We start from the raw sequence: 26,763 nt of genomic DNA, 5'->3' as shown, positions 1-26,763 counted from the left end.
CTTTATAAATAAACATTACCATAAACCAAGTATGTTTATTTAACGCCAGAACCGGTAGGTCTTAAAAAAAAAATTTTTTAAAAAAGTGGGACTCATCTGTAAATGCATGCATGGTAGGTTTCATGTTCCTACTCTTGGGATGGGTGGGCTGGGTGCACATACCTGCCATTGGCTGGTCAAGTTCAGATATCACCTGCATACTCCTAGTCTTACCGGCAATGCAACACTACGCCGACTTGCCTAGCCCCGAAACGCCTGACATTATCTACACGCAGACTACAATCCTGAAGGGACTTGAGTTCGAAATAAGCATTTATGGCTAGAAACGTTACCAACGCCAAACACGGTTTTGGGGATTCAAAATGTGGTGAAATGTAAGTAATAGCACACAACTCATAAATGCTTTAAAAAAAATAAACGAATTTAGAATATATATATATATATATATATATATATATTACACATACATATATATCCATATATCCAAGCAACCTAAAAACCGAACAGTTTTTAATAATGAATACCAATTGATCATAGAAATGAAGCCTAAATGGATTAAAGGTGTCGATTGTTGGCTATACAGCGCGATGGGCAAGCAAGTCTCCCCAAGTACCAGCAATTTTGCTTAGCCCAGACATGCCTGTCCCAAGTAATTATCTGCATGCAGACCAAAGGGATTCAGAGGGAATTAGATCGAGTCAACGATTGTGTGGCGTATGCTGGAGAGGTGTTGAAGTGGGGGTGGGATTAGTCAGTGGCTTTCTTTCAGTCCCCATTGATATCGCAGTCAGAGTCCATTCCGTGCTGGTCATATGGAGTTGAAGAACCATGTTTTCAGGCATTTTCTGAAGGCGAGGTTGTCTATTGTCCTATTTTCCTTTGATATTGTGTTGCATAGATTAACAATTAGATCTAAGAATGCGGTTCCTTCAATGTCCTCTTATTGTGTAGTTTTGATTTGGAGGTAGTCGCTTCACCTTAAGCCTCTTCGTGGCAGGTAGCGGCTAATCTTGGCCTGAGGAATTCGGCTTCTCGTCTGTGTAATTAGAATTCAGCTTCTCGTCTGTGTAATTTTGTTGGCAATGCAGAGGGATTTCAATGTAATGTTTTTTTTTACTGGGATCCAATGTAAACTTATCAAAGCTGATGTGATGGGGTCTCAAGAACCTTACGGCAGTGTTTTGGATGCGTACAAGTTCTCTGGTTAGCCATTCCAGCATTCCAAGGTAGAGGCTGTTTGCACACGATTCGACAATACAAGGGAGATGATTGTGGGGGTTGTGTGTGGGAAGGAGAGCAAGGGTAGCATCCCTACAGGTATTCTCAGGAAATAGAAGCTTTGTGACCTTAACTTGTTGTTCTAGTGAGTCTATGGTCCATGGGAATTCCAAGGTTTACAACGTTTGATTGTCTCCATCTGGGCTCCCATGCCAGGCGTCGTCCAGTCCAGTTGTGGGTCGTAGCATTGTCTGGAGGTGAGATTATTTCTGTGTTGGCTGATGTGCATTGCTATTCAGTATTAAATTTTGGGTTGCTCGTGGTCATCCAACTATAGGTCAGTGAGGCAAATAGCTGAGGATGTGGCTTGATTCCTGGGAAATGGCTTCTTGGGACATGGCTATCTTGACAAGGAGTTGTGGGACATGGCCATCTTGACTAGGAGTTGTGCGTCATCTGCATCAAGGGGGACAAGTAGATGAGGCTGGAGCCTTGTGGCACTGTGCAGATGTGTTTTTGGTGTCAAGGTAAAAAGGCGGTAGGTACATTGTTTCGGTTTGATTTGGGAAGGATGGAGTAGACATTTTAAAGCAGCGTTTTTAACACAGCATTCCTCCAGTCTTTCAATTAGGGTTGTGTGACTGTCGAACGCTGCATACATGTCTAGTAGTAATTCAGATTTAGTGGTGTTGTGTTGTCTGCATAGGTCATCCCATATGGATCACGGTGCAGATTCCGTTCCACTCATGGGTCTAAATCAGACTTGCGATCAGAGTATTCTGCTTGTTTCTACATTGCAATCAGGGCAGCACAGCTCTGTGTAAATTCAAGGAGGCAGGGTACTGTAGAGGTTACAGTCCCTAGGTGCGCTGTAAGCCTGTAGGCAGTGCAGGAGAGACTGATAATGGAAGAGCCCGATACCCAGTGAGACTCTGGGTGCCAAGCAACTAGTTGGCGCAGCAGACAGTCAGGAGGGAGAAAGCAAAGAAGAAAAGGAAGGTCTGGAGCTGCTTACGGAACTTCAGGTGGTCCGGTACAAGTTGAGGGGCAGTGAGGCCATTCCAGGGGCACCACCTACAGAAGAGAGAATTCTACCCCCCACTCTCTGCCTGGAGAAGCATCTGATACTCGGGGAGTTGGAGGTAGTTGGGCGAAGGGCTCAATAACAAAAGGTATTTTGGAATAGAGTTAGATGTAGTGCAGGCCCCGACCCCAGAAAGCCTTATGGACGATGCAGAGGGTCTTGAAATTGATCCTTGCAGCCAATGGGAGCCAGTGGAGGGATTTCAGGGCTGGGAGATACAATCCCTGGGCAGCTTGAGGCCAAGGATAAGTCTGGCAGTCCTGTTCAAGATTAGTTTCAGAGGGCAGAAAGTTGAGGATGTAAGGTTTTTTATCTCGTGATGGGAGTTTTTTTGTGGGATTATTGTCGACTGGATTCTTGTGGCATGACCAAGTGCGACAGCATAGTTATGAACCACGGCTGCCTCACTTGCATTTCTATTCCTAAAAAACAGATACAATTGTTTTTTGGAGGTGGTGGGGGCAGGGGCAGAAATCGCCTACTTGTATTCAACTCGACTGGCCAGCGCATTTATTTGCGCTACAGCTCATTCCAATGGAAATGAGCAGGTCACCTTTGCGAAAATAAAATGGCGCATCCTATTTTTCATAAAACCTTTTTTTGGAGAAAATGGCCCCAAAATAAAAATGTAAACAAAAGAATCATAAATGGTCACACACAAGGGGAAAGGAGAACATGGGAAGCAATGGGCCCGAGGGGAAGTGCAAGGAAGCAGAGAGCGCAGTAGGCCAGAGTGGGTGGGAAAGAGAGTAGGGAGGGAGTTGTAGGTCAGAGGTAGAGCAGTGGTCCAGAAACCAGATCAGTGGGCTAGAGGGCCCTCTGTGGGCCAAAAAGCAGTTGGCTGGAAAAAAGCAGCAAGCTGTAGATTGGGAGCAGAGGACGATGAGTACAATAGAAATGGGAGAAAGGATGCAAGATGGAGCAGGAGCGAGAACGAATGAAGGACTGTAGACTGCAGGAGGAATTGGAAGCATACATCGAGTATGGTTAGGTGTATTGCAGGGGCTGGGAAGTGCAAGTTGTGACTTGGCAGCGTGACAGATCGCGCGAGTATGCACATGACCGGCAGAGTGAGAGGTTCGAGGGTGCAAGTTGTGACGGGGAATTGTTGAGTGTTAAGGATGTTGGTGAATGTGATGTGTGGGTGCTTGCGAGATTGCGTAAGAGGGACAATATTTTCACCATTACAACTGATAATGGTCAATAATGTTCATAATACTGAATAGCAATGCACATCAACCAAAACATAGCAAAACAAACTGTCAAGTCGGGGTCACCTGGGACTCCTCCGAATAAATGAATACAAAAAAGGTGCAAATTATGACAAGCCGGCTCTCTTGTAGCCTCACAGAATGCCTCTTTCTCTCTTTCTTGCAACCTGTCAATCACACCCCAGTCCCAAAAAAAAAAAAAAAAAAAAGTGCTGCAAAAAAATGCCATTTTGTGTGGCAAATGACTGATACCGTGGATGAAGACACTTCAGGGTGAAAGCTGTAGGGTATCTAGAGGATGAGAGCCTGCGGTGACTATGAGCAGATGAGGGGTTCTGACCACCACTGCTCCCCAAATTGCTTTGACAGTGCCCTGGTCCTATTGACTGGCAGCAGCAAGGCATGGGGAAGAGCAACAGGCCAAAAGATTAAAGCGGGCCTGCATTAGTAGTTATCGCTGGTGGGCCGGCACATCAGGCAACAAGAGGGAGATGGAGGAGATGGAATGGGACATCAGCAGACTTGGGGCCAGGCAGATACTGGGGCAGGAGCTCCTTCAGCCCCATTTTCTGCGGCAAAAGCCAAATTATGGCAACATTAAGCCCATTTCCTACCCAATGGTGGGCTACCGGGTGAGTAGATGGGCACCAAGAAACTGCATCAAACCTAAAGCAGACAACCAGGACCAGCGCTGTCGTGCCACCAAAATAGGGCTGTGACGCAGTCCACACTAAAATTACCAATGGCTGCTACTGTGAGCAACAGCACTTGTCTAAGCAACAGGCATGACTATTTCAAAGCTGTCAAGGTCAGAATGGAGATAAACACAGTCCAAGACATTTTAGTGTCAATAACAGCCAACAAAAAAAAATATTTATCTGGGCGCACAAAATGGTGAGAAGTGCAACTCCAACCTAGCAGGGATCTTGCACCATCTACAAGTTCATGAGAGGATTTTAGTTTGGAAACAAATTTCCTTGACTTGGATAACAGATTGCGGGGAACTAAAAGGGTTAAGGCCTTGAAGGAAGGGGCAGAGGGCATGGACATGTTAAAACATGCATGCAGAACCCGTTCGTCCATTTCCCCTATAAGGGACACAGAAAAGGTGAACATCGAAAGAGCCTGTACAGTCGAAAGATCAAGAGGGGAGCTGGTTCCGCGCAATGGCAACTACAAGGTCCAAATAGGGATTATGGCAACGAACAGAAGAATGTGGAAATGTGTTATAGGAATTAGGTCTTCCTTTCCAAAGCCATCTCTCTCCGGCTACACTAGCAAAGAGGAAGTTACTAAAACCAATCACAGATGACATGAAAAGAAAGCAGAGACATTGTTGGCGTTTGTAATGCTTGTGCGAAATGCGAGCTAGAACATGGCGTCAGTGCGCAGCCATTTTGGACACTCATCTCCCACCACGGTAATAAAAGTCTGCGTCTTCGCGGGCCTCGCAGAATAAATAAGCATTACAGTAGCAAAAGAGCAAGGTCAGGTAACTACATAAAGATTGTTGCCGAGTAGACTTGCTGTTGAGAATAGTTATGGTATTATCCACTGAAGGACGACTACAGAAAGGGAGTCGAAGCGTCCTGCAGGTGCATAAGGGGTTCTGGAATGAATGCGAGGAGAGGGGGGCTGGGTTTTTCCACTCCTTACTGTTTTTTTCCCCCACTCTCTGCCCTTCGGCTGAAGGTAGACACAACTGAGAAGGGTGGCGACATGCCCCCCATAAAGAGGGCATTCTGTGGCCAAATTAGCTAGAACTTGGACCCCCGGGAGATGCAGTCTCGCTGAGAGGGAGGACGATCCACCTCAGACCCAGTTAGCACGAGTGATCCCTTTGCCTACCTGCTCAGGGACTAAGTGTCGTACTGGCCAAGATGAAGGGGTCTTCTATATATCCAAGTGTATGTTTATGTCTGCTAAGTACATGTATACATATATTGTGTGAATAAAGGGCCTATAACGAGCCATTTTCCTTTTACTATAATAATTAGTTGGTGTGCTATTTTGCCTGTCTGAGGCCAATAACTTGTTTTGCCTGGGGCCATGGAAACTTAAGTGTAATTGTTCTCCTCACGTGGTCAAGAAAAAGCCAAAAAACAGTTTTCATACCAGGCTGCAAGTACAAATTGACAATGCTGAAAAGACAGTAGCAACTGGGGAAAAGGTTAAAAGATACTCGGGATGGGGTAGGAGGAAGCAGAGCATGCAACATTGCATGACACTGGGAGTAGAGACTCTGAGCTAGTGGGCTGCGAAGGACAAGAGAAGTGTAGGGCAGAGGGACAGGCCAAGCCGAACAAGAGAAAACCAGGGAGACCACCTGTAATTCTTGATGCAGCTGTTAAGTCAAGGTTACTCCATTAGTGAAGAAACCAAACCTAGACCAGCAAGATCCAGGGAACCTCAGACCCATTACGAACCGCAACTTCACTCTTAAAATAATGGATAAAGTTGCCACTGCACAATTACAATCATATGTAGAGGCCAATGAGACTTTACATCTGCAACAATCGATTTTCGCACTGCACACAGCACCGAGACTGCTATGCTGTATTTACAGTCACACCTGCTGGACATCAATCAATCAAGGCAAGACAGGACAGGACTGGAGATTCTGCTTGACCTCTGCACTGCCTTTGATCTTTTAGATCATAAGTTACTACAGCTGGCTCTTGAAAAAGTAGCCAACTGCTCTAAAGAGGCAACTGACTGGCTGGCATCTTTCCTTGTCGACAGGAAATCAAATGTACACTGGGGAGATAATTCTCCCAAGAAACTGACATCTTCTGCGGGGTCCCACAGGGAGAAAGTTTGTCTACACTTCTTTTCAAGCTATACTTAAGGTTTCTCTGTGAGGTAGTGGATAAAATAAGGACTCATTTCACAAACTACGCTGGTACACAACTAGTAGTAGACTCGAGTGGTGATTATGAAAAATACAGCCAGGTAGTAACTGATTATATAACACCATAGAATCTTGGATGGATCACAACTGTATGTGACTAAACCGCAAATAAACTGAGCTGATGATCTTTGGCTCCAACCAGGCTAGGGGAAAACGTTCTTTGAAATATAACACATTCAACATCAAAGACACTAACATCAAAGACACTAAAATTCAGTTAGTGAACAAGATTAAGACCCTGGGCATGACACTGGAATCCTCCCCAAGCTCTGAAGCTCAAGCATCCTATTTGAACAAAAACTGTGCATACTATCAGACTGCTAGAGCCATCAAGCCCCTTCTTAACGAAACAAAATGGCACTACAAACCGCAAGAGCAACCATAGTGTCCCGTTTAGAGTATGGAAACGCACTACTGCTTGGAGCCAGCTAACAAGCATGATCAAATACAAGCTAGTACAAAATAATGCAGTTAGAATAATCAAACAAACGAAGAACGGAGCACATCAGTGAAGCCAGGGGAGAGCTACATTGGTTGAAGATTAACGACTGAGTGTTTAAATCCATGACACTAGTTCACAAGTGCCTACATGGGAAAGCCCCAGCATACCTGAAATCGAAGATTACCCAATATATATGCCAGCACATTTGCTCAGGTCGGAGGCACTGGGACTTCACGTAGTTAAACCTCACAAAAAAGCAAGCGGTCTAGGCAGAGCCTTTCCGGTCCGTGCAGCCACAAGCTGGAATGGCCTGCCCCTAAACCTAAGATTAGAGACAAACCACCTTGTGTTCAGAAAAAAGCTGAAAACACTGTTCAAATTAATAAAGCCACAAGACAGCTAGAAATATAAACTGAATGCATCACTGTTTAGCTCCCTTGGGCCAATGGTCCTGTATCTTACGTCTTGTCCGCTTCGTCTTGTCTCTATGTTGGCACCCCGATGCCTGCAGGCTTTCGGCGCCCTACCAATAAATAAAATTAAGATGATGGCTAGGGCTAATAGGGGACAGAGGGGTAGTTATTGTTTGATGTGTTATGTTATTTTGCATTTATATAGCGCCTTATGTACCATTGGTACGGTCAAGGCGCTGGTAGGTTGAACGCCCTCGGGAACCGAAAAGTCAGTAGAAAGAGTAGTGAGAGTCAAAGGTGTGTGTGAGCACCAGATGTGTGCAGCTGGTGTGGCATTTGTGTGATAGCTGCTTGTTAGCGGTAGGTGTGGTGTTGAGAGATCAGGAGTATGTGTTCTTTCTGCCAGGTTTTATCTAGACCGATTCTGGCTGCGTCAGGCCTGAAGAGAACGCCTAGGCTGGAGGGTGTGTAACCAGTAGTGTTTAGGAGAGTGATGGGGAGTATGAGGCTGATGGTGGTATGAAAACAGCTATACCAAATGGTGTCATAGTATTGCTGTGTTCTAGTTCAGTGGTGGAGTAAACAAGAGCAAGCGTGGAGATGTGATATGGTGGTTTACATTAAGTGTTTGAGATCGGGCCCACTCCGATAGTTCCATGTACTCCATTCGTTCTTGTTTCTCCAGGGTCATCCGTTTCGCCAGTTCCACCCAGTTTATTCGTTCCATACACATACTACACTTGTTCCAACCACATACTTCAGTTTTAATTACATTTAATCAATCTACTTCATCCGTTCCACCCACATACTTCAATCGTTCTATTCAATATATTTGACCCATTTTGTCCACACACTTCACGCGTCTCATCTATTTACATCGCCTGTTCTTCCAGATCCATCCTCGGTTCCTGCCACTGACAACCCGTTTCCTCCCTTTACTATATCCATTCCTTCCAACCATTTCACACGTTCATCCACATACTTCACCCGCTCCGCCCTCTACACTCATTCCGCGCTCAATACCCGCTCCCCACTCAGCACCTGCTCTGCACTCTACATTCGCTCTGCACCCACACCATACTCTACATCCGATCAGCACCCTACAGTGGCTGAACACCACCGCACATTACATCCGCTCAACACCCCAAGTCTGTTCGAGAACATCACGGCCTACTTCCTTTCAACACCCTAAATCTGTTCGACAGCATACGTCCGCTCCACTCTATTAACCACTCACACAACGTACCTTTGCACCATACGAATAGGTTTGTTTAGTGTATCCCAGTCAGGGCAGGGAAGCTGCAGGATAGGATTTGTTTAGTCTTATGGGGAAGTAATGGATTATAAAGGGTTAATTTGCTTCAAATTTTAGTTCGGGGCACTGCGTTTTTTCTGCATGTTGGAGACTGCTACGAACTTCTATATGGAACAAGCACAAAGCAAATTTCATGTTAAAGCCATTATCCTGGAACATTAATGGGTGGAGTACCTGTGCATGAGTGCAGGGATTATGAGGGAACTACAAAAGACGACTCCAGACAGAGTATGCTTACAGCAGGGTGCAAAACCTGCACTCGCCACTACATATTGGCTAGTGATAATTGACTCTCGGCAATTAAGAAATGGTATGATGCGGGTTTGTGTAGAATTGAGGTGCATGCAAATATAGGATCAAAAAGGCAGGGGTGCCTACAATTTTACACTGCCAATGAGGCGCAAGGTTATTAGGGTGGGGGCAGCAGAGGTTGGAAAGGATTTATCAATGGGGAAATTAATAAATAGCTTCCGAGAATATCTCCAATCGGAGACAGAAGGGGTTTCCGTCAGGTGGGTGCAAGAAATTGAACTATTTGGAGTAGTGTGGTTAATGGGTCCTGGTGAGAAATTTTGTTTTGGTCGTAGATCACCCACATTGATAGATCCAACTGTAATATCGCCCTCAATCGTGGAACCAAAAAGTCTGAGCTGGAAAAGATAGGCTGGTCGATGCTTTGAGATACATGCATCTAGCAGAGACAGTCCTAGTCACATGTTCATAGGTCTTAATCACAAAGATGAATGTTAAGTAGGTATAGCACAGAACCTCATGCTCCCATTGATCATTTCTATATCTGGCCATGCCCCAGTTCAACTTGTCTGAGGATTGAGAAAGAGGGAACAATGACAGAAGGTGGCAGTTAAACTAGTGTGAGGAAGGGTATAACCTTCCCCAAACCAACTGAGGTTTGAAAAAAGGGAATACAGAGTCTTCACATAATAGACAAAAAAACTAAAATAGGGTGGGCTTGAGATAATGTGTATGTTGGCCGGGGGATTCCAAAAAAGGCACTTGATGGACCGGGTAAATAAAGCATTTATGGTTAGGCTATTCGGATGATTAGGATTTCGCCCACAGTTTAGGAATGTGGTCTTGGTGAATTGTGGACAGCCGAAGGGGAGGTCGAATTAGTTTCCTCATTTGCAGGAGGTACCCAAGCGGTGTGTCTGCTTTTGTCTCCGTTCATGATCATCATGGAACACTAGTAAGAGTAAGGTGCGTCTCGTGCAGCACAACATGTCATGAGAATATTAAGATAGTCACCAGAGGCTGAGTTTAAAGCTCGCTTATCAAATTGGCTTACAAGGCAAATAAATGGCCAAAAACAAGGCGAGTATGCTATGCAGTGTCGTGTACTTTCAGCTTTAACTGATTTTAAAGCGACCGAGGAGTCCCACCTAGTCTAGGGAAACGTTGAACACATCTGAATCCATGAAAGATGCATTGTTGAAAAGCAATGTTCCTCGATGGCCACCAGCAAACAGAGCCACATTTTCTGAATTATAAGCAAGAGCTTGGTGGGAATTCAACTATGCATGCATCATTTTCCAGTTCTTGCAAATGCAAGCATGTCTAAACTAGTTGCACTCCTTTAGAGAGTTTCCAAGAATTGACAAATTCCTAAAGACACCAATATGAACGGAGATTAGTCTAACATGAGGACATGCACTCCATTGTTTTTTTTCAGTCATCGATAGTAGAATAACTGCACGGCTGTTAGCTACTGCTGCAGACATCAATGGAACATGAAAGCAACAGATGGCGAACAGGGGGCAAACTCACTCATCTCTCGCTAATGAAGTGAGAACCATTAATTTTCAGGACTTTGAAATTACAATAGCGGTACAAATGTCCCCACCCTTGCTGGACCACTACACCAGAAACCCCTGCCCACAAGGACTAGCTAAACACCAAAAGGGACAGGGGCCATTCAAAAGTAACAAGGCCAGAACAATACATCTCTTATGAAGACTTGAATAGGATTCAGTAAGCGCTCAAAATAAAAGTACTCCCGTCCCACGTGTTGTACATCCTAAAATATATACATAGAAAATCCATTTGAGTCATGTCTCACATTTCACAGCACCCATAGTAGGCAGCAATGGAAGTTAATCTCAGTTCTGAGCCACAACAGCAAGGCATTTTGCAAATTAGCCTAAATGCAAACATTTTCTCCAGGAAATTGTCTTTGTCCAAGAGGGTAGTGCTACTTTATACATAGCTTAAAATCTACCAAAGGCATTTTGCCAGGCTGTCGTGACAACTACATAACTGGTTTCAACCTTATTAAGGAAGCGAATCTTGCAAATGTATTTTAAAATTAGATTCTTGTATTTTAACGTGCTTAGAGTTGCTCAATAACCAAATGCACAATAAAGAAAATGAAAATATTTTAAAAAAAGGGAGTGCTTATGCCATCAAAAAGCCGAGCTCTTAAGAACAAAAGGGAGGTGCAGAGAAGACATTAGGGAATTAAAAAACCTGGTTGCTCGGCTTTGATGGAAGTGGATCAGTCATTGTTTTATTGGCATGACCCCACCCCCCACCCGCCAAAAGCTTTAAACATGAGGCAAGGGTATGTGTTATAGAGATCAGCACAGCCCATCTTCACCTTAATGTCCCATTGCCTCAGACAATAGTGCGAGTAAAGAGTAACAATTTTGCTTTCAAATTGAGGATTACAAACCGAGCACCAAAAATAGGCTCATGAGCTCACTTGGGGATGCTGCAGTGTGTAGATGCGATGAAATGCATGACCACATAAAAACATTCGGTTTTCTACATAGGAGTGTAAAAAGCTGCACAGACGTGGCAAACTGGCAATCCACTTTACACGCTGAACACTACCATCCTGTGCACAAAAGGAGCAGTGCAAGGCCAAACAGCAACTCCCCGCAAAACAGCTCAGCGAGCCAAACATTTGACCCAGACATCTGCGTTCAACATTCACACAGTTTCAAAAACAGGGCTGGTCAAGCCATCATGCTTCGGAGGTGGGAATGAAAACCATTAGATTCGGCAACCCTTTCGTCCCACAACCATTTCAGCCCTTAGCAGAGAGGTATCCGGCATGAAATCACAAAATGTAATCCAGCCCTAGGGGTAAGGGGTGTATTGGCAAATTTTAGTCCCTAAAAATAGGCAAACATTCCCAAAATGCACTTCCATCTTTAAAAAATAGGGAGTAAAATCCGCCCACTTCCAAAGCTCATCGGGAGCACAGGTAGTATCCATGTTTGCGTTCTCCACGATTCCGCACAAAGGAGTGCCTAAAACCCCTAACATTGCAGTACGGACTTGAGAAAATCATGATCAGGAGGTTTACAGATGCCCGACATAAACCAAGCAGCAGGTTGCAGTTAATGGAGAGGCCCAAGTTGAGGGGGTTGGGGGACTTCAGTCCAAAAGGCCTCTTCAGGGAAGGGAACTTTGGCAGCTGAAGAGGCAAATGCAATGCAACGTTACATGAGAGTTGGAAAGCACTCCTCTGGCATTTACTTAACCTTTTGGTGCCGACCATCTTGTGTAATCTGAGTTACAGAGCTATGGCGGCAGTTATGTATTTGGCATTTATAAGCGTGCACCAAGCCAATGGGCATTTAGGCGCTGGTTCCAGTACGGATTTAAAAAAATAAAAAATAACTAGTAGTGAGTACCTTACTCCTAGTCCATAGTCCCCTTTCCTCCATACTTGTGGGAGATTCCCAAGCACACCTCTCAGGTAATACGGGTGGATGGAAAACCCCTTTACTGGAATTAAGTTCTGAAGAACATTCAGGCCAATATGGGCAAAGTCGATGGGGAGACCCACAAAGCCGCTTTGGCGATGGACTCCCAAGGGACATACTTTTTGGAAGGCAACAGCAGTCGCTTTGCCCCAGACTAGATGTGCATGGATGCTCTTCGGTGGTCCAATGCTTTGAATGCTATAGGCTTCTGAAAAACATGAGGCAATCCAGCGGGGATATTTGCTTAGGAAGCCGGTTTCCCCTTCAGGTCTCAGAGGGGAGAGAAAGAGTTGGAGCTTGAGTTCGGTAATCTATCAAGGTAAACTTTAGCGCTCGCCCGATGTTCAAGTTGTGTAAAACTCTCAGCAATGAAAAGCCGGGTTAGGAAAGAAGACAGGTAAGAAGACAGTGGTTCAAATTAAAATCTACCTTGATAGGAAGGAGGATGAGTGTGAAACACAACCTTATCCCTGTGGAAAGTACAGAATTGATGTTTCACGGAATTAGCTTGAAGCTCACTTACTCGCCGATGTTATTGCAATCGGAAAGGCAACCTTCCAAGAAGGGTACTTGAGATTAGCATTGGCCATGTGTTGAATAGTATTCGGCATAACACCTCAACAGGAAGAGGAGACCTGCAAAATGCTTTTTGGTGACTGGATTAGTCAATGAAAAAGGAACAGCTGTCTGTGGACAGGTAGGGCGCAATAGCGGATAAGTAAGTTCTGCCTAACAGAACATGGATGCCATAAACGGCCAGATGAGACACAAAAGATTAGAACAGTGTCGACCGAAGATTGCTTGAGATCGAGCTGTTTAGCTGAACACCTATAGCAAAACCAGAGCCATTTGCTCCTGTACTGAGCCTTCGTAGAAGGCCCCCTGGCCGCTTGGATAAGCACAACAGATTGAACTGTGTTAACGAGCTGATCTCTGGCACCAGGCGCCGCCAAACTGATCAGGGGAAGTTCTGAAAACCAGAATCTGGTTGGCCACCAAGGAGCCTTGAACAGGATAGCGCAGTTCGATGTGCTCCTGAACTTGCAGAGCGACCAATGTATCAGAGGCAATGAAGGAAAGCATAAGCTTTCATGCTGTCCCACGAGATCGAGGGCGTCACCCAGGGAGAATGCTCCGAGCCCGTCCCTGGGGGCATAAAGAGGCGGTTTCTGTTTTGAAGGAGTTGAAGAGTCCACCTCTGGAGTGCCCCATTGATGGAAAAAACATTGCTGTTCATCTCCCACAGTATCTGCAGCCACATTGATGTGACCCGGGATATGTACAGCCCAGCGTCAAACATTGTGCTGGATGACCCAGTCCCACATTTGCATGGCAAGATCCACAAGGAGAGAGGACTTGGTGCCACCCTGCTTGTTGATATAAAACAGTGCCACCGAATTGTCAGTGCGAACACAAACTACACTGTTGCTATAATGGAGGTATTCAAAATGGCCACTGTGGTCCGGGGAGGTTGGGCCGCCATTTTGTCAAAGCCTGGGGCAAACTGAGTCACAGGAGCAAGTGAGGCAATAGTCTCCTCAGGGGAGTGAGGGGCATGGAGTGCCATCTTAGCCTTGAAACAAGGAACCGTGGCACAGCCGGTACTGGGAGGCCTGTGTTGGGTGTCCGCCTTCTTTTGCCCCCCCCCCCCCCCCAAGCAGAACTGGTATCACCATGGTCGTGCTTGTGGGAAGACTGAGGGATATATACCTTACAGCCAAGACCCTCAATGAGGGACCCTCAATTCTGTTGGTATCCAATTTAGCCCCAAAAAGGGGAACTTCAGGTTTAATCCCGGCACATATAGCCACCTCGAGAGGGGCCTCGAGCCGAGACTTGGTACAGTTCACTCCAGAAGCGGGAGTCTCAGGGTGAATCCTGGTAATCCTGGTATCCAGAGACACAGAAGACCTGGGCTCAACCTTGGCCCCCCCCATCCCCCAAATGGGGAATCTCGGAAAAAAAAAATCTGATATTGGCAGATCCGCTAGGGGCCCTCTGAGGAGTCTCTGGTGCGCTTTGCCGAGCTGTGATCACAAGGGAGTACTCGAAACTGGAAATGTTCCCCTAACAAGAATAACCACAGGTATTTCAGATGCAGACTTCATATCAGGATGCGCATGTATGCGTCCTGAAGGTCCACTACAGTCCACTACACTGAGTCAGTCCTCCTAAACAGAGGACTATTTCGCAGGGCGTGATCATCTTGGCTTTCTCTTGGGAAGAGAAAGATTGAACTGGGAAAGGTCGAGGATAGTGCGCAGGCCAGCCTGGTTGGGTTTGGGCACCATGAACAGAAGAGTAAAAGCCCTCCCCTTGGTCCCCAAGCGGAACAGGTTCCACCGCTCTGATTTCTAGAAGTTTCTGAATCTCGGCTCTGAGGGAGGGTGTCCCGATCTGTTGGAAGGGAGGGTTGAAGGGTGGGGTAGGGGCAAGCGAAAGCCCGCCCGAGCAATGGACAAAACCCACCGGTCTTCGGTGATGGTCTGCCAAGCCTCCAGATGAGACTAGATTCGTCCTTCCACCGATTCTCGTGCAACCGACAAAAATATCATTTTGCAGATTTGTCAGAGGGTAGACTACCTGCCCCTGGAGAGGAGGCTGATGGTCGAGAGAAAAAACAACTATGTTGTAGTTTGACAAGTGCTGCCCACTGGAAGTTCTGTTCTGCACACCCAGCAGCCCTGAAAGCCCCTGAAGCCAGAAAAGGATCCAGACCGAGACCCTGACCGTACAAGAGGCCTTAGCCGGGACCTTCGCCAGGACCGATAAAGATTTGGCGGTTTGGGTGCTCACCTTAGTCTGTGTAAGTTCCTCATCCGTAGAAGAAATAATTCCTTGCCGTCAAAGGGAATATCCAGAACTTTGTCTTGCACCTCCTTCAAAACGTCAATCGCATGGAGCCAGGCGTCAATTTCCACCATAAGGTCTCGAGCTGAGGTATCTACATGGTGTGCTGCAGCTTCCAGCAGATCTTGTGCCAACACCCTAACGTCCGACATACCAGTTTTTAAGTTGTCCAGCCTATCCGCTGGAATACACCCCTGGAAATCAGACAACTCCTTCCACAGCCTCATATTGGCTGCAGCCAGGATGAGCTTGGTATTTGCTTAACAAAGTTGGAGTGCTGAGTTGGCCAAGACTTTCTTGCCCAAGGAGTCCAGGATCTTGTCTTCCTTGGACAGAATCTGCACTGCAACCGTTGAGGTCACAGAGGCCGTCTTGGATTGAAGCATGGCCACAGCTACCACTGTTGAGGAAGGGAGCGGACAAGGCACCAAGGCTATCTCCTCAGAGTTGTGGAGCCTGTAATGGGTGTCAATTCTTTTGATATGTAGCTCGGTGTGGGACTTATTCCAAACCTTACGGGCCTCAGCCAAGACGTCCATCTGGAGAACAGGCCAGTGCGCTCTTGTGACAAGGTGAATGTTCCCGAAAGAGCAGGGGCCTCACTGGAATGTCAAGGAGGCCATCATATCCAGAACCAGGTCATGGAATGCTCTGAAAGAGCGGGGCTGCTCATAGTAATCCTGATCTACTTGAGGGTCATCCAGTGAATCGGGAACAGACGGCTGGGACCATCACAGGTTTTAAAATGCTAGCCTGTTCTGCCGGTGTCTTCTCTATGGGAGACAGCGGCGGTAGGGGAGGAAGAGCTGGAGGCAGGATAAGAGGAAAAGGTGCTACCACCGCAGGAGCTGCTGGAGTGGATGGTGGAGCAGGAGTTTCTGGGTAGATTTCCTTGAAAAGACCCTTAAAATACTCCCTCATGGGGTCAGAGTGCACAAGCCTCTGATGAAGGTTTAGGCGCTGGGGCGGGCAGAGGGCTCTCATATGGGACATAACCCCACAAACGCAATGAGGATGGTTGCCCAGAAGGCCCACCACCCACCAGGTCCGCAAGGACCAGTGGAGCAGAAGGAGGAGGAAGCGGCATCCGAGCGCGCCAGTCAAAAGAAGGGCGGAACGGATTTCTACTATCCCCTTGAGGTGTAAACGGCTGCTCAGCCCCAAAAAGGAGGTTCCCGGCACCCGACGTCGAGAACGGTGTGGGAAGAATCCAAAATGGCCACAGTGGACCACGCAGGTTGTGCCGCCATGTTACTGATGCCTGAAGAGAACTGAGTCAGATGTGCAGATGAGGCAACCGTCTCCTCAGGCGGGTCAGGGGACTTCAGCAACACTGTAGCCTTGGCACAAGGATACTGGGCAGAGTTGGTCCTTTGGGGGGCCGGGGGAGGAAGGGGTAGGGGCTCGGATGTTTACTGAGGCGGCCCCAAAATTAGCCTCCAGAAGAGAATCCTCGGCAGAGCCGGTAACAGAGTTTACAAATATTTATTTGAAACTAGTTATTCATGCACATTAAAAGATGCACGTTTACTTCTTCAGATCAGTCATTATAATCGTAGTTTTGTCCTGGGTACAACGTGCACTACTGGCCCAAACATATCCAGGGAGCGTTCAATCATACATCCCCGTAAAAAGTCAATTGGTTTCAGTGGTATGGAATTAGTGAACCAGCTTCATCAAGACTGGAGGCTCGATTCCTTCATTTGCGAACCTATCGCTTAAGTGTTGCCATAAAAACCTTGGTGCAGCTTAACACTAGTCCATGCAATCATCTACACAGAACAAGAAAGAAAAAAAAAAAAAAGGTTTACGCGGCAAAACAGCCAACTCACCATTGCATATGTTCATTGGGAATTATGGTCAACACATTAAACACAACTCACTCGTGTTATCACCCCTCTGTCACACTGTGTTCCGCCATTATAAATTCAGTGGCAATAGAAGCATATAGACTCCTGTAGGCAGATAATCGTAGTAATAAAGAGTTTGGCATTTAGCCGTCACTCAAAACCAGAGGCGAGTTCCCTCGAAACTCTGTGCCAGATTGGCTTATCCATCTCATGGGAAATTATCTGCGCAAGCCAAGGTCTCCTAAGACTGCAATACTGTGTTGCGCGAATCTACATCACTTAAAGCGAGTACAGAACTTCTGACCGGAAGTGAAAAAGCTGGAGCGGCACCAAAACACTGCCCGTCATCTTTCAATGGTGAAACCAATAACAATGGTTCCCGAGGTTACAGAATCTACATCCACTAAGAACATTTTATCTACTGGATCTTTTTTTATTTTAGATTATCATTACCAAACGAGATCCTTTTTTAACAAAGCCACAGAGTTCACCAGCAGGCTGCTTGTATTATTAATGGTCAATCGCAAAGTGGACTACAAAAATAATTAATTTAAATTTTCCAAAACATGGTGTGTATTTCCACATAAGCCTACATAGAGGTACACATCAGCATCCAAGTGGCTGTGTGAAAATATATACTCAAAAAGGCTAATACAGAGTGCTCTCTTCTCAACATGAGCCCAGAGTGGTTAGGATCTAAATAAAAACCTAACGATTTGCATACCATTGACAGTCTAGGTTGAAAAACACTCAGCTGCAGACCAGAAAAACCTGATGGAGAAATATTCTCAGGTGTGATTAAATTTAGTTTTAAAAAGGCTGAAGACAGTTTCCAAGCACAGACCCGGGGATCGAACATGTGTTGCTCTGTGTCTTGCTTCCAAGGCAAGCACCCAGCCACCGAGCTCCCCCACTCTGCCATCAGACCACCCAGTGGCTCCATATACATCTTGAAAATAAAGGATGACAGATTGGTCTCTGTTGCAATTTATAGTTCGCAAGTAAGCAGAATGGGGCCCTGGAGGTGGGTCTCCGGACAAACATAAGTACCAATCTAGGAAACCTCACACCATGTTAAGACAAGTTAAGAGTGTATAATGGTCATCTGTATCCAAAGTTGATGAGATCCAGCAGCACAAGAAGGAAGATTGCACCTTTATCCCATTTTAAGTACAACGTCCATCACCTGGAGGGTGGCGGTTTCACTGCCACTACTGGGACAGAGACCAGACCGATTATTGGAGCAAAACTGTTTCATCAAGACATGCCTGAAGTTGAATGGCCACGGCCTACTGAATCTTCCCTATACATGGTAGTGGAGTAATACAGGCCTCGTACATTTTTTTTTAAATCCTGCTAGAGCTGCAGGTCAAGGAACTTACTTTTACCTACTCGACCAAAGAGAAATGCAAACAACCAGCTGGGACAGGTAAAGATTTTATCAGCAATTTCTGTAAAATGGTACCAACACCATAAGCCCACTTCATTTTTGGCCACTGCTGCCATGCAGAGGCCAGACACACACAAACTTTACTGCAAACAAAGTTTGTAGTAAACGTTTAATGAAATCCAAGAACTCAAATGCTACTCTGCTGCTAGCATAGTCGAGTTTTTGTGAAGGCAGTTATTTTGCCAGGCCTGGTAATAGGCCTAAAGTTCACCCAATATGATGATCCAAAGTTTTAAAAAGGCAGAATATGACCAGCTTTTACTTTATTACATCTTTCGTCTAGAGTTGTTAACCACAAATATTAATGCGTCATATGCTTCTGTAGTGTTGTTTCGAAATGTTTGAGGGAAGTCTCGTCCACATAGGATGTTGCCTTAAGGACTGAGCAAGTTACATGATTTGCTCTTTATTCTAGAGTCAGCAATGCCATAATGGATCTTGCCTTTACCAGCCAGGCTTGCCTAACTGCTTGCCGCACGATACCAGCAGCTCCCCCTGGCCTCGAGCGGTCTCAGGAGCCGTTGAGCACCTAGAGCTGCTTAAGCACCACTTACATTGTGGATCTGTCCCCCCTGGTCCTTCCAGGTCCCCTAGAGACATTCACGACCCTTTTTCCTTGGTGCTGAAACCAAATAACCTTGAACAGCAAGACTGATTACTTTACCAACTACCCTCCTGTCAGTATCCAGAGTAATTTGTAGTGTGCTAGAACTGTCTCTGGATGCCTATGGGCCTGGCGCGCGCTACAAATAATTAAGAAGATATTTGCATACAACCTCGACTGGAAAGTCCCTTTTATCATTGGGTAATGTTTTGCAACTAACCAACAATCCACAACCTTGCGGAGATAAGCCTGCCGCTCCGTCCGTGTTACCAAAAATTGGACAAGGAGGTTTATAATTCACTTTTCTTCCAATCTGTTCAGGTCCCTTCTGGTGTACTAGAGGTGTGGGGCTAATTGATTGTTTGGAAACAGATATTCATCCATGCAACTCCAGTGCCCCAGAAGTTGATTCGTCAAAGTCACAGTGAGAGTGGGGCAAACCAAGTTAGAGAAGATTATTATGAATACGTACAATGCATGCAATTGCGTAGTACTGTTTGTGGTTGGTGTTTTTAACCAATATTGATTTGGTGGTAAGTCGGTCACATGCAACTACATTTTTCTGGGGCAAAAGCATTCGGAAACCAAATGGGTTCTTGTCTCGATGGCTTCAAACTGGCATTTTATTTCTTGTGCTCCTCTTTAGGAGGTGGGGGGGGAGCAGAGGGAGGGTGTAAATGTGTCTTTGCTTCTAGGATAAATAGTAAGTGTATGGTTACTGGCTAGCCATTCATAGCTGGAAAGAACCACCACCACATCCACACAGCAATTTCCGCACTGCTGCTGCGCTGCTAAACTGGGGACCCGTATCTGCACTGGTAAGAGACTTGAAGACACACAGGTGTAGGCATCCTGCTCGGTTTGTTGCTAACGGGGTCTGATATGGACAGGCTGCGGTTTTCTGGAAAAGCTGGTGGGAGAGGTCTAGTGTTCAGATAGTATTAAGTGAGTGCACGACGGGGCCTGGAGTTTAACTGGTGTCACCTGCATTGTGCGAGCAGCAGGTTGATGTATGGGTGTACTGTAGGCTGGTGATCAGATTTGTCAGGGGCACAAACAATTAAGAAGCCACATACACCAAGGCAAAACATGCCATAGCAAAGAATGAAAAAAGGCACGGTCTTACAAAGCTTCAAATCCTTCTATAAAAAGCACCATTTCACGGGTGAAGGATATGCACTAAAAAAAAAAAAAAAAAAAAAAAAGACAAACAGTGCAATAGAAAGACTACGAGAAAGTCTACGTACTTATATTATAGTTCATTGGTGTGTGGCTTTGATACGGCGTGGACTTCCAGTGGTTGCTACTATGTGGCAGATCATAAGGCATTAAAAAGGACTTCCAAGGCAAAAGCATCCTCGCAGGCCCTTCAGACGAACCATTTCACTTTCTCACTGTGAGAAAAGAAAAACGCGCACAAACCCACAGACGTGCGCCTTATACGCCATCTGTCCCCTCCCCACGAGAATGGCAGACTGCTGACCCATCTTAAAGACTCTACCAGGCCATCTCCTCCACTTGCATGCCTTTTCAGATTGAACATTTCACTACCCACCCCCTTTGATCAACACCATGCAGCCTGATGAGTCACCGCCTGTAGCCCTCAACCACACATCTCCCCAGCCATCAACAACTGATGACAACCACCTCCCCACTGCTGTACCCTCGCTTACTATAGACCTCATATAGCCTCTCTCCACTCCAACCTCGCAAACGGTCCTTTTCCACCCAATGCGCCCAGACTCCCACCCGCTACACTAGGCTTCACAATGTGTACTCGCCACTAGCTAGCAACGTCGAATAAGAAATGCTTAGTGGTTAGGGACCTTGTATGCCTGGCTAGTAGCTTGAATTGTCCCCCACACCACCAGTTTAAACTTGGCTTAATGTGATGCACTCTTCACCCATGACCCAGCCTACTTCCCCCAAGAACACCCACCGAATACAAGACACATTCCACACTCCTAGTGACACCCTTTCTTCCCTACAAACCAATCTTCTTTCTCCATCTCCAATACATCTGAATCCATAATTCACAGCGATGTACCCATCACCTGCTCTAACCGCCCCTCCTCCCCGCCCACTCCTCAATAAACTGGTATGGTGGGTAGGCACACACCAAAAAAAAAAAATGCGTATTCGAATAATCGCTTTCTAAACACCAGACTTCTGCCAAAGAGCAACATTCGAGGTATTAGTTACATGAGGTCCTCGCACGATGCAACCTCCTCAAATCTGGATTCCACAGCAAACACTCGGCGGAAACTGCTCTTACATCTAGATTTCTCACCGTTGCTCATCGCGCTCCTATAGGACTCAAACTGTGCACTTTTCACGAGCCAATAGCGAGCGACAGTTGACTCTTGGTAAGTGAGAAATGGCATCCTGTGTGCGTGCGAAGAATTGAGACCAGGGACTAGGATTGTGTAATAATGTTTACACCTTCCCCAGCCATCCTTCTACACGATTACTCTACAGTCTTTGACAGAACAATCCCTCCGCCTATAAACCCTCTACTCTTCTAAGAACACCTCCCTTCACAGGGGAATCTCTCAGACCTCTCCTCATTCATTTCCAGGAACAGACTCCCCACCCTCCCTTAACAGTCATGCCTCAATGATCACCCCGGAACCCATCCCTTTCCAGGTTACCCTCTCCGCTTCTTCCCACCGATTTCTGACCGCGCTGTGCCTCTGCAGTCTTGAAAGGCACCATTATGCCTGATGAGAGGAAAGTACACTTTATCCCAGTATACAATGCAAAAAAGCATTTTGCTGCCCCCCCCCCCGCCCCTCCAAATTTCTTTCCCACCATGTCTTAGGGTCCTCGGAAAGGAAACAATGTACCGCTCCCATAACAGCACACAATTGGGTCCTACACGCCATTTCCTATGTAACTAAGTGCCCCTCAAGTAACAGCACCGCGAAGCCCAATGGCTGCGTGTGCACTATACGGATGTAAAAATAAAAAAACAATTCTAAAGGCTTTGTCCATTGCCATGCAGTCGCTCATAACGAGTATTCCTTGACCCCTTCGAAAAACGCCCACGCCCCCAGCCTTCCCCACAGTGAGGTGCAACAACTACTTATCTCAATATGTAAATTGTGTCGATGAAAAAACTGGGCCCATTTGTTAAGTGGGAAAACCATGATTAGGACCCACTAAGTGCCCGCTTTATATACTAACAACGCATTACCACAACACTCCCCAAGCTGGTCCTTTTTTTAAAATCGATTTATGGTTTTATTTCAAACCATTATCATACATCAAACCATTTCATAAATTAGTTTTCTTCACATCTACAAACCGATTAAAATAAAAAAAAAAAAGGTTATAGTCCTCATCACACATTGAAGCAAACTACTTAATGGCACACCACAAAGGGACTGGCACCTATCTTTATTAATGACCTATGTACAGAACGTATCTGACCAAACAAAATCAATGCATATAAAAATACACCATGTGCAGCAAGGATCAAGCAATTGGCAGGAGGCGGCAGTGGGTGGACTGTGTGTGGCCTTTATGCGCTACTCTAGGGTGAAGTGCTAAGGGTTATTGAAAGCATGAACTTTTGGGTTCAACGATGTTTTGCACATGAAAACCCTTGGAGCCAATTTCACCTCCCTTAATATTACCCCGTTGAATGGGAGGCAGAAAGCAATATCAACCATCACCAACTTGGTGCGATGCCCAAAAGGTCCTGTTGGGATTGACACCCATATAGCAATGCAGGTCAGGCAAGGAAAAGCAATAGTCAGGGATTCAATGGACAATCAGGCAAAGGGCCAAAATCCCTAGTAGGTTTCCCCAAAATTCTACTGCTCTCACGCAGCACACAGGCCAAAGACGACGACGCCCACAGCCAGGTTGTTTCCAATCGTCACTTTCTGTTTTAATCAATTAACAGCTGCTGCAGATTTACTGAACATAAAGACCTACTCAATTTGCTCAAGAAATACTCGTACGAGGGCAAACATTTCAAGTTGCAAGCTACTAGCCAGACACAAAATGTCACACGTACCCACTTTCCTTCCCAGCTCCACAGATCACAAGATTTCGTAGTCGCCAAGATTCAATTCAATTCACTCACAAACGGCCAGTGGCAGGAGAAAATGTTGTGGCCTTCCCAAACTGCCATTGTTGAGCACTATGGCAGTTTCCTTTATAAAAAATAAGGCACTCGTCCCTTTAATGCGCCACAGAGCACACTACTGCTTATGCAACGATCAGAAGCAAATTGTCAATGGTAACTGTAAATGGTGAGACCTGTCCTCTATTATTGCTGGGCCCATAGCTTGGTCCGCGCTACTATTACCTTTTGTATGCGCTGGCTATGCAAGCTTCCCATTACCACTGATCTTACGGCCATGACCCTCTACTGCATTAGCTTTGGCTCCTAGGTTATTTAACCACCATTACAATTTGTCCCAGGACCACGTTAACACTGCGGTTACTGTCCAAGCACTGAAGAATCCAGGATGACCCATGCTGAACAGTCAAATTAATCTGCCCCCCCCCCGTTAGTCAACCGAGCCATTACTATCGATTTGAGCTTTCCAACTCACATCAAAATAGGGTCATTCATTTAGAAACCAGACATCACAATCTGCTCCACAACCATTTAAGTATTCCAATGCCAAGCGACTTCAAAAATGATACGGAACTAGCCAATCACATTTGCCCCTTGGCTTGACCTGTGAAACGTTTTAAAGTGGCCTGGGGTCACTCAGTAGAACGTATAGATGCGTCATATGTTGTTCACATTGTCAAACAGATGAAACACGGGTTTATTTGTATGGCATCAGTTGCCATGGGGAGTCACGGTACCTCCTAGTGGTTGCTTTTGTTAAGCTCTTATTGTCCGGATATTTCAAACCCCGAGTGGGGCAAAGTTAGACTTCCTCCACACAACGAGCAGAATGGTGAAGTTTGGCCATAAACAGCCACTTCGGCCTGGGGTCACCAAACTCGTGTCTTTAGCCACACAAGATAACCAAGCAAATCGAATTGTGGGGCATTATATTTAAATAGAAAGGTTAGGTTAGTGTCTGAAATGGGATAACACGAAATAGACTTACCCTAATTTCATTTCGCCGAATCTCCACATCGCAAACGGAGTGTCCCTGGTGAGCTCCACTGTAGTAACAGCAGAACTGGCAGACGGCTACCTGCTCAGCTTCACAGTGGTAAAGGCGGTAGGCGTTGTGCTGAGGGCAGCTCCAAGCACGAACATCGTCCGCCTCGACCAGCAGGTGGCCTCTGGCTGTGGAGGGCTGCTGGAGGTGGGTCTGCACGTGCGATTGGCAGCAGGGCGCCTCACATCGTAGGCATATCTTCTGTGCAGGTAGAGGTGGACCCCGGCGGCAGAAGACACAATGTAGTACTGAAGGAGTCTTCTCCACGTTCAACGAGTTGAACTTCTCCACTATGTTGGCAAGCTTCAAGTTTTTCTCTAGAGTGGGCTTCTGATTGTATGCGTGGTTGCACTCAGGACAGCGGACCATCGCCGCCTCTTTGGCCCAGGCCTCCCCAATGCAACCTCTGCAGAAATTATGCTTGCAGGGGAGCTGCACAGGCTCCACAAAGACATGAAGGCAGATGGGGCAAATCAGCTCCTCCTCAAAACAGTTCTTCCAGTTTTCTGCCATCTCCATTGCAATTCTGAGCTCAGTTGATACCTAGACAAAGAACGGAAGACTCCTGGGTGCAGCAGGATCTATATCAAGCCACACTAGTTTAATGTAATTTTATCTTGAAGCACAGATGTGACCACTTAATTGAAATTTTGCTAGCGACAAAAAAGGATATGACCCAACCATTTAACAGGAGTCTTGTCAAGTCGTTACGCTACCTAATGATACAGATCTGGGAACCTTGCTAGCTCGATTTATGAAATTAAGAAACAAAAATGGACCATCTATATCCAAATCTAAAGAAGTCCAAGTTCCACATAAATACTAAAATTGGCCCACCTTCGATTGGGGGTCTGTACCCCTTGCAGCCCAACCTTCAAACGGGAAATTTCGGGAGTGAATTCGGCGTGACGGAAGCTACGAGAGAATAGTCGCCAAGCTTTTGAAACCGCTTCAACAGAACGTGACCCTACCGACAGCCGCTCTGTGGGAGCCCAGGTTTATCGAATGCATCGAATTCCTGCCCAGGGCGAGAGAAAAAAAATAAACCAGTCCTTCCACCTACCCAAAGAGCAACATACTCTAGGGGTGAGGAGAGTCGGCGGAAAAAAAGGTCAACCATTGATAGCGTACCCTCCAAAGTAAAATGTGTATTAAGTGTACCCCAAGTATTCCTTGTGCGTATGCTGGCCTGAACACACTGTAGTCTTCAGGTGGAGGATGGGGAAGCGGAGTGCTGGTCAGCAGACATGCCTTAGGCTGAGAAGGAATGTCTCCACCGTTAATCACAACCCTCCCCCTCTGTGCCTCCCCTCCCTTCCCCTGGACATGAAAGCTATTTCAGATCCAGGCGCGGGTGGGAGCAGCCCGGCCAAACGAGCGCCCTCAGCCCCAGCCCACAGAAGACTATTTCAGAAAATGAAAATAAATGCTCTGCACCAACACCCGCCTCCCACTCTTTATTTTAACGACGTAGAGTCTCGGTCCAATGAAGGCAAACTTTACAGCGAGCCCGCAGCTGCTGCAGCGCCTTTTTTTATCTGATCAAAAAAAATCCAACACTCTCATCACGGCCACCTTCAGCCATCTTGTTTTGTAATCCGTTGACTAAAAAAAGACGAAATCCTCGTCCCTTGCTTGTCAAACAGAACAACGGGTACGTCCAAAGGGATGATTTACGGATATATTTGTTCCATTATTTGGTTTGCCTCATTACTGCTTCTCAGACCAAGTCAATATTTTGCCAGCGACAAAACAGACGGCAAAAATGTAGTCTGGGGCCAGGACGTCGACCAAGTAGCTCGGACGAAAGTGTGGACGTTTGGAGCTTTGTTTAAGAACGGGCGGGTGGCACCTCGGTGTGGGAGTCCCTGCGGCCGCGGGCCTCTCCCCCACGGCGGGCACGCACAAATCGGTTCGCGGACACTAGCGAACCGTGCGCGGTGTGGTTCGCGGACGGAAGTGCTCGTCAAACAATCCACAACCTAGCAGTCCTTCCTGTGACACAACGGTACAACGATCCGACCAGCGGTTCCGTCTCGGGCCCCTCACAGGCAGTTGCGATCAGTCGTTCCCCTCAGCCATCTTGTTTTTTCTGTAAATAGTGTCAATTGGAGGGCAACCAGATGTCTACGGTCCCCGCTGAGCCTCGGTGCTCCAGTTCTGACGCCTTCGGTGCTGCGGCCGCTCCCTTTCGGTCTGAGCAGGGAGGCTCTGGGACAGGCCAACGAGGCTTCCTTCCTCCTCCAAGGGCCGAGGAGCGCTGCAAGCTGGCTAGGCTTCAGCAGGGGCTGCGGACGGACGGGCTCTGGCCCTGCCCTCTCTGCCGCGCCCACTCTCACGTGAGCAGCCCAGCGACGCGCATCAAAGGCAGCGGCTCCGCCTCCCTTAAAGGGGCGCAGGGCCAGGCCTCCCATCCCCCGGCATTGGGAAGGCTGTCCGAGGGGGCCCACCGCCGCCAACACAGCCACCGTCACCATCCCTCCCACACACGGAGATCAAGGACAAAGGAGGGCCCCGCACGGGGGCGGGCTCAGGGGGGACAGCCT

General features: G+C 46.7%; 1 protein-coding gene across 1 annotated transcript in view; it reads right to left on the bottom strand.

Moving 5' to 3' along the window:
• The window catches only part of TRIM8 (tripartite motif containing 8), a 130,059-nt gene extending 103,520 nt beyond the window's left edge, over nucleotides 1-26,539 (bottom strand). Inside the window, exon 1 of the mRNA XM_069611677.1 lies at nucleotides 24,161-26,539. Within this exon, the coding sequence (XP_069467778.1) occupies nucleotides 24,161-24,736 (576 nt within the window). The 5' untranslated portion in view covers nucleotides 24,737-26,539. The remainder of the gene's footprint in view (nucleotides 1-24,160) is intronic.
• Nucleotides 26,540-26,763: the final 224 nt, after the last annotated feature.

Source organism: Ambystoma mexicanum, chromosome 8, assembly GCF_040938575.1.
Source record: "Ambystoma mexicanum isolate Mex_15411 chromosome 8, UKY_AmexF1_1, whole genome shotgun sequence".
In the NCBI taxonomy this organism is placed as follows: Eukaryota; Metazoa; Chordata; class Amphibia; order Caudata; family Ambystomatidae; genus Ambystoma; species Ambystoma mexicanum.
This window is presented reverse-complemented; position numbering and strand designations above follow the sequence as displayed.